Source organism: Ranitomeya variabilis, chromosome 5 (genome assembly GCF_051348905.1).
Source record: "Ranitomeya variabilis isolate aRanVar5 chromosome 5, aRanVar5.hap1, whole genome shotgun sequence".
Classification (NCBI taxonomy): domain Eukaryota; kingdom Metazoa; phylum Chordata; class Amphibia; order Anura; family Dendrobatidae; genus Ranitomeya; species Ranitomeya variabilis.
Genome location: NC_135236.1, coordinates 11,937,986 through 11,951,811, shown reverse-complemented (window position 1 = coordinate 11,951,811; position 13,826 = coordinate 11,937,986). Strand labels below are relative to the sequence as shown.

Below are 13,826 nucleotides of genomic sequence, written 5' to 3'. Positions count from 1 at the left end.
CTTGCATTCATTTCATGGGCAAACTTTATGGCAGTACCAAATGACTAATAATGGGACCTTAGTTTTCATGTGGTCATCCAGTACATGGGTCCAAAGGCTTATTGTGATGCGTGTACCTTTGGAGCAGGGCAGGCCTTGCATTCAATGCATAAGCAAACAGTGTGGGAGTACCAAATTAATACTGGGAACTTTGTTTGCATGTGGTCATCCATGACGTCTGTTGAATGGGTTGTTGTGGTGCGTCCAAATTTTGGGCAGCCCTGCCACTCACTACATGCATAATAATAATAATAATGGGAACAACAAAGCATAGTCAGCTGATGGCTCTCTAAGAATAGTAAAGGCTGACTGCTGGCCCTTTAAAAAAAAGGTTCTGTGACTTTCAGAGTCCCTCCATCATAAATGAAACAGGATGTGTCCGATGATTTGTCACACACCACATGGCCAGATAAGGTTGCAAAATGGTACAATGACATTTCCAAGTGAATGCATTTGTTTTGGTTGAAAACAATGGTAAAGTTCAAAAATGCATCAAAAACGCTACATGTGAACAAAGCCCAAGGTGTGGAGGAACATTTTTGTATTGGGCTAGTTATTTTGCTTTATATACAAGTCATTACCCTGGAAAGGATGTTCCTTAACATATTTCACAGGAAAATCCATTTTGGTTTTGATTTTGCATATTTTAGGCTACTTTCACACGAGCGTCGCGCACTGCACGTCGCTATGCGTCATTTTACAGAAAAAACGCATCCTGCAAAATTGCTTGCAGGATGCGTTTTTTCTCCTTAAACTTTTATTAGCGACGCAGTGCGATGCATTGCCACACGTTGCAACCGTCGTGCGACGGTTGCGTCGTGTTGCGTCGGACCGTCGCCACCAAAAAACGTTACATGTAATGTTTTTTGGTGCATCATCTGCAGCATTTCCGACCGCGCATGCATGGCCGGAACTCCGCTCCCGCCTCCCCGCACCTCACAGTGGGGCAACGGATGCGTTGAAAAACAGCATCCGCTGCCCCCGTTTTGCAGCGCTTCCACAGTATGCGTCGGTGCGCCGCAACGTCGCATTGCGATGTGCAGTGCACGATGCTAATGTGAAAGTAGCCTTATTGTGAGTCTGTAAAAGTGGTGTGACACTCTGACAACACTGTCTCAGCAGTGACCTGAGAGTCAGGAATGCTTCCAAGGGTCTTCCCCATGATGTTCCTGTGTCATTTGAGCAGTGTTTCCATCGATTTCAGACCCTAAAATAACCCCCGGGGGATCGCGGCAAAAATACTTGTGTCTCCCATGGACTTACATTGGGCTCGTTGCTCGGGTCGAGTACCCGAGTATTCCAATATGCTCGACCCGAGCAACGAGCACCCGAGCATTTTAGCGCTCGCTCATCAATAATAAGAAAGCATAGTGTTATAGCCACACATTGTGTAATATACACCCGCAGAGTGTAAAAAATCCCATTGAATGCAATCAAAGAGAAAGACAATGGATGCCTTGGGCAGGAGTTCTCTAGACCCAAGAGTGATGTCACATTACATTTACATTCAGTGGCCCCGTCAGGGCTTACGTCTAAACCCATCTGCAAAACTGGATTTGGTCATGTTTTACAAACATTTTTCTAGCGTCTTGTGACATATTTTACAGTCATTTCCAGAGCCCTTCGACCACCTCCTTAGCAGTTTTTTGAAGGTGTTTGGCCGCCGAGCGTTTTTCCAGCATTTTTGTGGCGCCATTTTTGGTATTTCCTGTATTTTCTTTTTACTTTATTCAACAATGAAACAAAAACATTGGCAAAATGCAGGAAGAGATGCCGGGGAGTCTTCCTTGTGTCTTTTGAGCTGACCCATTGACTTCTATTATTAAGTCCTGAGCGGCTTCGGAGCAGAAGTTGGGTGAAGAATGGACATTATCGATAGCAGTGGTCGGTTGTTACTCTTTCCTCACAGCTTCCCGAGGACTCGCCCCTGCTGACCCTTTTATCTGCGCCATTCATTTATGTGTTTCTACGTTATGCGCGATCCTTCTCTCTACACTGTCAGTCAGTAACTAAGTAGCCTAATAGGTCATTGATTTAATTAACCGTTTACATAGTTTACATTCATTTATGTGCAAGTAGTTTTTCTGCATGGATCTAATAAAAAAATTAAGTAAAAAATGAAAAAATTATAATCATTAGTCTATTTTAATAATGCAGTGAGATCGGCATTGTAGTTGTTAACCTCGTCACCTCCGAACCATTTTCCATTATTTTTTTTGTTTTCCATTCTTCCTCCCTTCTTCCAAGAGCCATAAGTTTTTTTATTTTCTCATCAAAATGCCATATTAGAGCTTTTCTTTTACAGGATAAGTTGGACCTTTAAATGTCACCATTGGTTTTTCCATATGGTGTACTGGAAAACGGGAACAAAATTGCAAATGTGGTAAAATTGCAAAAAAAGTACAATTCCACAATTGTTTTTTTTTTTTTCTACTTAACGTGTTCACTATATGGTAAAACTGACCTGCCATTATGATTCCCCAGGTTTGTCCGAGTACGCTGACACCAAACATGTATAGGTTCCTTTTTATTTAAGTGGTGAAAAGAAAAAAAAAGACATTTGTTTGAAAAAAAGTTTTTGCTTTTGTAGCCATCTTTCTAGACCAGACCGGAAACGTTTCCATTTTTCATGATCTGGGGCTGGGTGAGGGCTTATTTTTTGCACCTTGAGGTGATGGGGTTTTTTTATACCATTTTGGGGTAGATACGATGTTTTGATGGCTTATTATTGCATTTTATTACAATGTTGGGGCAACCAAAAAGAAACAAAATTCTAGAATTTAGATTTTTTTTCTCGTTACGCCGTTTACCGATCGGATTCTTTTAGTTTATGTATTGATAGATCGGACATTTGTAAATGCAGCTATGTCAAATACGTATTTTTGTTGGTTTTTTGTATTATTTTAATGAAATTATTTTTTTATTTTTTTCATATTTTTTAAAAACTTTTACTTTTTAAATTTCTTAAATAGTTTTTTTTAGGAGACTTGATGCAGCGATCGTCCGATCTCCTGTGCTATACATGACAGGGCTTCATCAGTGCTTTGTAAAGCAGAATTCATGATTTCTTACGAATGCCGGCCACAAGCCAGCGTAAACAGGAGTATGATAATGACAGGCACGAGAGTCTTCTGCAGACTCCTGGATGTCATGACAATCAATCATGGTCCCACGGTCACATCACTGGCCCACCAATGGGGACGTGGAATGATGCATGGCCCACTGGTGCATGTTAAATCTCACTATCGGAGATTGACAGCGAGATGTAACAGGTTTACAGCCTTGGACATTACTTGACTACTTGTGATGTTTTGCTCACACACAGGAGGTCACAGGAGGCTGGGGCTGCACTAACTCCCAGCAGAGTATATTGCCCCTCCTGGAAAAATGTGTCACATGTCGGGGCAGAACCGTACTTACTAGTTTTTTGCATTGCCGCCCAATGAAGACTTTTTGGATCCATGGTGATGGACTTTGTGGGAGATGTGAGTGCAGGGCCAGTATTCTGCTTCTACATCCACCATCACCATAACATCTAACTGAAAGAAGACATTGTCAGGGAGCAGATGATAGAAGCAGTGAGTGCCACCATTGCCTCTTCATAGCTTCTAGCACAACCCTCAAACGAAGTGTCACCAGCACTGCCCCCTTGTGACGATTCATTTGAGGGAAGGGTTAGAAGCTGTAGGCTGGTTCTGGTGTCACTCATTGCATCTATCTCCATCCCCTGATAATGTCTACTTTCACAGAAGCTACAGTGGTGGCCGCGATAGAAGCAGAGTGCCAGCGCTGCACTCACATCTTCTGCAGCGACTATCACCTTGGATGCAAGACATCTTTAGAGGGAGGCAATGCAAGAAACTACTGAGTAACTGCAGCGCTTCCCCTTGCTGGCACCCTATTACAGAAGGGGCAATAGACAGTGTGGAGAAGTGAGTGCAGTCCCAGCATCCTGTGACATCAGATTTCAGACTCCTTTCAAATAAAACATCACAGGAAGTGAAGTAACAAAGAACACTTTTAGGAGTTAACTAGATAGGAAGAAGTGTAGGGCATTAATGAAGCCAATTACAAAAGTAGTTATGACATAAAGATAAATATTTAAAAAATACATTTTAGGTGCTGAACCAATCTTTTCGAGTAAACATTTTTATTTATCTGATACAAAAATTATACGATGCAGAATTATTCTCACTCTTAATCAGTAATAATATTCAGGTGGAACTGGAGACTGTGACCAACAGAGGATTAGAATAGAGTCGGCTTAATGGTGCACTGGTGTGCATTTCGTTAGTGCTAACAAGCTCGTCCCAAGAAGGGAGTAGTAAGTTGGGCACATACAGTGGATTGGGAATGGTCAGGGAAATGCATGGTTTTAAACATACTGGAAACATACAGACTGACATTGGGAACTGGTTGTGCTCGGCTGTGATCGATGTCTATTGTAATGAACAATTCATCCCACTGGGGACTTTGGGGATTTTGGGGTAGCAGTTGGTGGAGATGGGAACTCGATGTGGAATGGACAGGGGCAACAATCTCAGTGATCTCATTAAGCACATATGTGGCGAGAGTGTTAAGCTTGTATATCCAATTAATTTCAAGTTTTCACAACAACTAAAACATGTAGGAAGAAATCATAGAATGGTAGAATGGTAGAGTTGGAAGTGGTCATCAGGGTCATCGTGTAGAACCCCCTGCTCAATGCAGGAGTCACTAAACCATCTCAGACCTGTCTGTCCAGCCTTTGTTTCACTAGCAAACTTTCCTTCCTCAGAATCACTTAAACCCGACTTACCCACTCTGACACAGCCTCTCCAGCTGCACTTTCTTATGTGAGATGCCATCTTTCTCAGCATCCTCCACCCCAGCAGCAAGCATGGTGGAGGAGATGGGTTTCTCTTATCAGATAACTGCCCCTTTACCCATTTCTACCCTCTGCTACTTTCCCTTCTTTTGAAGTGCACTCAGTGCACATCGACTCCTCCTCCAACCTCCAATTGACTGTTATTGACTGAACCCAGGACCAGCCACCATCTTTTTGACCACTTCACAACCTGTATGCTTTATGTCCTTTCTGCTTACATCCCCATTATCATTATGGGTGACTTCAACATCCCAAATGACACTTCCCACTCAGCCATCTCTAAGCTTCTATCTCTCACTTTCTTCTTTGGCCTTGCTCAATGGTCTTCTGCAGCCACTTACACAGACATCCACACACTGAAACTCAACTTCACCCACCTCTGTTCCCTACCTTACCTCTCTAATTCACATCTCCCTCTGTCTGACCATAACCTATTCACGTTCTCTTCCCTCTCCTCTCCAGGTGCACAATCCCCACTCCACAATCTTGCACAACCTCGCAGAAATCTCAAACACCTTGATATACACTCACTTTCTGAGTCCCTTTCTCCCTCTCGCAAACATAAGTTCCTTGCACAATGCTGATGTTTCTATAACTTTATATAACACCGCAACAGCTGCAGCTCTCGAATCAGCCACCCCCTCACACATACTAATGTTTGCAGAATTAACAGTCAACCCTGGAACACCAGCCTGACTAGAAAACTCGAGTGAGCTTCCAGGGTTGCTGAGCGGAGATGGAAAGATCGCACTACGACAAGCACTTTATCACATTCAAAGAGTCCCTCACTACTTTCAAGTTAGCGCTCACTGCAGAAAAACATACATACTTATTATCCCTTGTATTTTTCCTGTCTCACAACCCTAAACAGCTATTCAACACTTTCAATTCTCTCCTCCCTCCTCCAGCACCTCCTCCCTCTCATCTCATCTCAGCTGAAGACTTTCCTTCATTCTTCAAGCAGAAGAATGATAACATCAGAGAAAGCTTTGACCTTGAGCCCCCACAGCCTCTCCTCATAAATACATAGTCCTCCTCCTCTAAAATCAGCTTCTCCACCATTACAGAAGATCAACTTTACCCTCTACTCTCAGAATCACATCTCACTACCTGTGCACTCGACCTAAACCCATCCCACCTTGTCCCAAACCTCACCACAGTCTTCATCTCAATCTTAAACCATCTCTTCAACCTATCACTTCAAACATGCCTCGATCACGCTCATTTTCAAAAATCCCTCCTTTGAGCCATCCTCTGTATCTAGCTATCCCCCATATAATTTTTCCTCTATGCCTCAAATCTACTGGAACAACACGTCCTTATTGAATTGTCCTCCAACCATGCCTCCCACTTCCTCTTTACAGCTTACATCTGGCTTTCGACCTCAAAATTACTGAGGAGACAAACACTCACAACTCATGGAGGGGGTGATTGCTTAGTATTAGAATGCACAAACTAGGCTTGTATAAGGCACTGAACACACAGGTAATGCACAGTATATGACTTATAGCCTGCTAGTGACGCACATATTATTAGATTAGGTGGGCTACCCAGCACTAAGTGCATCCCATGAGAACAGACACCCTAGTTTAAAGGCCAAAAATGCTGAGTTTGGCTTCATCCTGAGAAATGAAGTGCAAAAAAATATCTGTCTCTCTCTCTCTCTCTATATATATATATATATTAAATATATGAGGTATTGTTCGATATTTTGGCCAAGTTTGCAACCTGCATCAAGCGCCCTTACACTTGCAAGTCCTAACGCTAAACTTAATAGCAAAGACTAAAAATCCTCCAAAAGCTCAAGAATTAATACAGCAATAGAGATGAGAAAACTTGTTTGGAAAACGTTCAAATTCAGCACGAATGTAGCACATTCGGATTCGTGTTCACTTTCATGAGCATTTTTACTCAAAGTCGGTCACAGTTCAGTCTGCCATCGCGTTTCCACTAATGCTTTTGTTATTAATTTGGCTAGTAGAGTGCTGCTGTATAATGAGCGGGAGTGATGGGGGAACGAGTTTGATGAGAGGCTTGTGGAGAGGTTAGAGAAGCGTTGCACCCTTTTTTTTCTTTCTTTAACTTTATGTGTGTTGATTCCGGCAACCAATCAGTGTGCAGAAACCATCCACAACATCATGATAAAAGGTTTATGTGATTGGCTGCTGAAATCACATGTCCATGGCTATATAAAAAGTGGACATCTTGTTTTGCTGATGCCATTTTCTCAGTGTCACAGTGCAGAGAAGCCGCTTCTGATAGTGCTGCAAGTGATCTTGTCGGTTAGCTTGATAGGATCCTGTTCTGTGTGAAATCGATCTTCCATTATCTAACTAGATTGTGCTAAAACTGTGTGGCAGTGTCCGGAAGCCCCATTTGCTAACCCAAATCATTTGTTATAAAACTGTGTTTTGGAGAAAAACCAGAAGGCCAAATTTCCACTTAAAAATCGTTAGGCCTAATATTGGGCTGTAGCCAGGAGGCGCAATTACCTACTCCAAATTGTTTGTGATAAAACTGTGTTGTATGAAATTGATGTTTGTGCCATCTGAGCGTGGCTGAAAAAAATGGAGGTGTTGCATGAGGTATCATCATCTAAGAAGGCTTACACTGCTCTCTTAACCACCATATCTTAATTGAAACTTAAATTCCTCACTCTAAATGCTGGGCTACACCCTGATACCTCATTCATGGCCCATGGCTGACCGTTGCTGTGCCATTTGCAAATTTCTACTGTGGATCCATTGATGCCATTTTTCATGGTGTCTGCCCCTAATTTTAGCTGTTTGAGAAGCTTTTTTTCACCCCTTATGGTGTTGTGTATATGTCCGGTTTGGCCTCCTATTGAATCTAATGGGGTTCGGGTACGTTCGTTGAAACGTTCTGCGAATCAAACCGAACCTTGAAAGGTTCGCTCATCTCTATAGATCACTGAACAGCAGTTGATTTATGGATACATCTTTGGCCTTTCTATAGCCTCGTCACATCTGTCTATGCCCATAGCCTCTTTCTATGAATCTCTGATAGTGCTCTGTGGCCAGTCTTTCAAACACTTCATCAGTAGAACAGATTCTTTTCGCATGTAAATACTGACCATCAGGAATCCCGCAAATTGTAGACACCAAGTGTGAAGACTCCGCATGCAAGATCGAATTCCCAGCTGTTGGTTTACGAAATATGTCTGTAACAATATTATTTCCTGGTGTTACTTCGATATTAATGTCCACGAAGCACCATCCATGTGGGGATTCCCTAGCAACCAGGCAACCCCCACATTTACTTCTGCTGGCTAACAGATGTAAATCATTCAGCTGCGGTAATAAAAACTTAATTTCCGAGCACTAAAAAATACTCAGAGCACACCCGAGCGTGCTCGGGAAATCTTGAGTAACGAGTATATTCGCTCATCATTAATCACCATTGCTCCCACATGAGGATTGGCCTCAAGGAGGACCCATCGCTGTACCCTAAAGTGTCAGACTAAAATGTAGTAAACATGATAAGTTGAAATGAAGCTAGTTTTTCGTATTCTGAATTCCTGGGATTTTAGGGATGGATCAATAAATCACCCTAATAATCAGTCTGGACAGAGGCTAATAACGGAGGTTCAGCTTCACACTGCCATTGTCATATTGTGAAGGATTGTGACTACCAAAGAATTGTGTGTTATGTTTGTTCCATCTCTCTGCAGGATAAAAGCCAATACCTTCATGAAATATTTGAATGATCTCCAGAAATGTCCCTGGAAATACAATCAAACAGAGCATGATCTGCTGAGGTGAGGACACAAATTTATCAAAAAGTTCAGAAGCCAATTCATTAAGAGAGAAATAATCCAAAAATATCATTCCTAAATGCATATAATTTAGAGGCCTAAATGCATAAGACTGTAGGTTAGCCACATGCCTTTTGATCATATGGTGAAATCTGTTTATTTGAGCTGCAATGCTGATAAATCCAGAGCTACATTCACAATTCTCCTGGCTGCGGGAGACAGATACACACTCCTTGCAATTAAGTACGTTTTCCTTCATCCAGGGCAAAGGTTGAGCTCTCTACATCAAACCTACTTAGACAGAGAAGAGAAGGGTTCAATGTGTGACTAATGCGGAGCAAGGCCTATAAATTCCTCCTCATTGGGCCATGTTTCCATCCAGGAGGTTTTTTAATTTTTTTTTCTTTTTATGATTGACTTACAGACTACAGTTTGGAAGCTGTTGTGATGCAGGTCGCATGTTGATAGTCACTCAGGAAAACTCTCCTCTCGGACTCCAAATTAAATATGAGACGAACTCCAAGAAAGTGACTATCAATGAAAAAATCTTCCAAATGCTTCCAAAGGTAAGTGCCACAGGCAATGTGTAAATCCCCTCATTAAAGTTCAGGTCACAACTAATAGGATTCTCACTGGAAGTGTGGATCCATGGACCATACCCAGTATGGCCATCTCTGAAGTGAGATCCAGAGATTCTCCAGCTCGGAGAACAGAATAGTCACCAAGTAGCAAAAACTACGATGTTCGCAACATATGGAGCTGAGGAGAACTCAAGGACTAAGCGATGAGTCATCACCAGAGGAATGGATAGAATGCAACAAACTGGAGAATTACATAAAGAACTATAAATACTAGAAGGGCCAGTAATGAAAAAAAAATGTTCAGTGATACGTACAGATTGACAAATTCAAAAGAATATGATACAGACAGAAACTAGAAGCAACGTTCTAGATCAGGGTCCAAGTCAAGGTATCTTTATTATTATTATTATTTATTATTATAGCGCCATTTATTCCATGGCGCTTTACATGGGAGGACTGGTATACATAATAAAAACAGGTACAATAATCTTGAACAATACAAGTCACAACTGGTACAGGAGGAGAGAGGGCCCTGCCCGCGAGGGCTCACAATCTACAAGGGATGGGTGAAGATACAGTAGGTGATCGTGCAGTGGTTTGGTCGATCGGTGGTTACTGCAGGTTGTAGGCTTGTCGGAAGAGGTGGGTCTTCAGGCTCTTTTTGAAGGTTCCGATGGTAGGCGAGAGTCTGATATGTTGTGGTAGAGGGTTCCAGAGTAGGGGCGATGCGCGAGAGAAATCTTGTATGCGATTGTGGGAAGAGGAGATAAGAGGGGAGTAGAGAAGGAGATCTTGTGAGGATCGAAGGTTGCGTGCAGGAAAGTACCGGGAGACGAGGTCACAGATGTATGGAGGAGACAGATTGTGGATAGCTTTGTATGTCATGGTTAGGCTTTTGTACTGGAGTCTCTGGGTAATGGGGAGCCAGTGAAGGGATTGACAGAGGGGAGAGGCTGGGGAATAGCGGGGGGACAGGTGGATTAGTTGGGCAGCAGAGTTTAGAATAGATTGGAGGGGTGTGAGAGTGTTGGAGGGGAGGCCACAGAGCAGGAGGTTACAGTAGTCAAGGCGGGAGATGATGAGGGCACGGACTAGGGTTTTTGCAGATTCTTGGTTTAGGAATGTACAGATCCGTGAAATATTTTTGAGTTGAAGGCGGCGGCAGGAAGTGGAAAGGACTTGGATATTCGGTTTGAAGGAGAGATCAGTGTCAAGGATTACCCAGAGACAGCGAGCTTGTGGGACTGGGGAGAGTGGGCAGCCATGTACTGTAATGGATAGGTTTTTTGGGGGGGTCGCGTGAGATGAGGGAAAGATGATGAATTCTGTTTTGTCCATGTTACGTTTTAGAAATCTAGCGGATAAGAAGGATGAAATAGTGGACAGACATTGAGGGATTCTGGTCAGTAGGGAGGTGATATCTGGTCCAGAGATGTAGATCTGTGTGTCATCAGCATAGAGATGATACTGAAAACCATGAGATTCTATGAGCTGTCCCAGGCCAAAGGTGTAAATGGAGAAGAGCAGGGGCCCTAGAACTGAACCTTGCGGTATCTTCATTCATAGGCAAGCTGAGGAGCTGAATATGTCATGGGGACCAATGTTTTCAGGGTGCAGTGGCAACTTGAAGAGACTAGGGGCAGGAAGTGACTTTATTGTTGGTTCTACATGGGTCTATATCATAGATTAATCAGAAAGTATAGCCTTAATGGGTAATTACATGACAAATTAAATTGTGGATTTATTATTCATTACATTGAATTTTTCCTACAGGGAGCTGCAGCTGTTTTTCTCAGCATAAAGGAGGGTCAGCTCCTTGTCTGCCTGGATCTACCACTGTACAAGTTGCAATGTCACATATCTCTCTCTTGACTCATAGATTTGACTACTAAGATTTCACTACTACTGACATAAATCAAGAGGCAGTAGAAGTTTATCTCTCTAGTTGGTGAACTAAGTTCTACCCGGAGAAAGCAGGATATACGACCTGCAAGACCAGGAACATACACTTCACTCATATTTATTGGCTAATTTAAGAGCGGTGTTTCCTATCATAGTTATAGGAATGCTAAGTATAGATTTCACAAAAAAAAAACAAACTTGATTTTTACTACGAGATTGAGTGAGTTGCAGGGGATCTCCTAGACGAGAACACCATTTATGGGGATCCTTCTTGGTTGGGAACTAAGAGTGGCTTGCTCATGGTTGGAAACCATTGACCTAGCAAAATACTGGGGGAATCCCAATTAGTAAGTTATTTTGTTCCTTTTTCCTCTTTGACTTGCGTTCATCCATGAATACAAAGGAGGAGAGATTGCCACCTAATGAGGCATGAAAATGTATTTAGCAGAAGGAATGCTCATTCCATGATAGGTGAATTCATATGAAATGTTTCACATAGCAAACACCTGACCTAAGGAAAACGTTATGAGATTTGTTCAGTTCAGAGACAATAAAACCAGTCCAGAAACAAATTAGATTGGGGAAAAACACAAACAAAAGTCCCTTACTCCCAAGGTCTCATGAGAAGTATGTACTCGTCCCTGCTCTTGATATAATGACACTGACGTATGATTGCCCATTTTATTTTAGGTTTCACCACTCACCACTAAACCTTTAGACACGTGTGCCATCGTTGGAAATGGAGGAATTTTACTAAACTGCTTTTGTGGGGATGAAATTGACAAAAACGATTTTGTGTTCAGGTAAAGAAGTGATGATTGTATGTATTGTACTCAGTAGACTGAAATGTAGCTTCTGATCATCCAACCTCCCACATGCCCACCAAGCATGGATCTGTTCAATCAATTAAAGTGCACGTTGCAATGCTACATGTCCTATGTATGGGGTCACTCCCTGCGGACTTCAGCAGCTCAATGCATTCTGGCGCAGCTACAATGCAGGTTTAGTTCAGTTGGGTACAATGCCTTTTGAAGAGATTGAGTTATAAGAGTTAACTGCTTTCGCACTGTCAATGATGACCCCAGCTCATGTAAACCCCTGACAAACAACTGAATTTGCCATTGTAAGCCACCACCAGACAGATATGTTGCACTACATGAGTGCTCTACTCTGACTTACAGAAGTAGGTCAATAGTGGGTGTGGAAAGAATATTACAAGGCTTAAATACAGGTGTAGCGTTGGTGAGACCATGAAATGGACTACAACCAAGAGAACCAAATGAACACTAGAAAACGCCCCCAGTGAGTGGATGTTGCAATGGAACTGTAGCATTACTGACTGCATTGTCCTCTAGAGGTTGCACTCGCAGCTAACAGGGTAGCCTTGAGTAGAGGGACTCATTTTGTCCAATTTCCGGACTAAAGCATATTGAGTGGCTGTCTAGTTGGGACAACCACTTTCAGGCTTTTTTGTCTTTATGAGCACTAGTACTCCCTTGTGTCAAGTCTTTGCCATCAGTCAATCTCCTGTCTTCAGCCTCTTTCTCATCATCTCTCTCCTACCCGATGTCTTCTTATAATGTTCCCACAATTAAAGAAGCTCTGCACACTTCATTGGGAAATCAATCCATGACCTGATTCGGATCATCTCTTCACTCGTACATTCCTTCTGTTACAGGTTTAATTTGCCACCCATGACCATAGCCAATGATATCGGCACCAAGTCCGATATTGTCAGTGCAAATCCGAGTATCTTAATGCAAAGGTGAGATGGACACTTTTTTTTGAATTACAATCTTGTTGTTGAGATGTGTAGAATTAAAGTGACTAGGATATTGTAAAATTAATTTCTCACATTTTATCTTCTTGGCAAATATGGTCACAACATAAAGAAAAATGAGCCCATTGGCAGCTTCAGCTCCAGATGTACGAGAACCAAAGTCTGTCTCCCTTCTACCTCTGCCTACTTCCTACCAATCAAAGGCATACTCAGAACAAATTAGACCCCAAGTCATGCAGTCTGTGACATCTGCCCATGTTTAGTTACGTATTATGGCTGCGATATCTATGTGTGGTCTTCTGCAATCATCCAGTCTCGGGTGTCTGATGCAGCCATAAAGTCACCTCATTCAACTCATGTTAAAGCTGCTTCTCAATTTACATAGTAACATAGTAACATAGTTAGTAAGGCTGAAAAAAGCCATTTGTCCATCCAGTTCAGCCTGTATTCCATCATAATAAATCCCCAGATCTACGTCATTCTACAGAACCTAATAATTGTATGATACAATATTGTTCTGCTCCAGGAAGACATCCAGGCCTCTCTTGAACCCCTCGACTGAGTTCGCCATCACCACCTCCTCAGGCAAGCAATTCCAGATTCTCACTGCCCTAACAGTAAAGAATCCTCTTCTATGTTGGTGGAAAAACCTTCTCTCCTCCAGACGCAAAGAATGCCCCCTTGTGCCCGTCACCTTCCTTGGTATAAACAGATCCTCAGCGAGATATTTATATTGTCCCCTTATATACTTATACATGGTTATTAGATCGCCCCTCAGTCGTCTTTTTTCTAGACTAAATAATCCTAATTTCGCTAATCTATCTGGGTATTGTAGTTCTCCCATCCCCTTTATTAATTTTGTTGCCCTCCTTTGTACTCTCT

At 42.3% G+C, this 13,826-nt stretch overlaps 1 protein-coding gene across 1 annotated transcript in view; it reads left to right on the top strand.

Annotated features, from left to right (window-relative positions):
• LOC143773244 (alpha-2,8-sialyltransferase 8F-like) overlaps nt 1-13,826 on the top strand; it is a 75,114-nt gene that overhangs the window by 58,448 nt on the left and 2,840 nt on the right. Inside the window, exons 3-6 of the mRNA XM_077260737.1 lie at nt 8,598-8,684; nt 9,106-9,247; nt 11,855-11,967; nt 12,843-12,929. Coding sequence (XP_077116852.1) covers nt 8,598-8,684; nt 9,106-9,247; nt 11,855-11,967; nt 12,843-12,929 — 429 coding nt within the window. The remainder of the gene's footprint in view (nt 1-8,597; nt 8,685-9,105; nt 9,248-11,854; nt 11,968-12,842; nt 12,930-13,826) is intronic.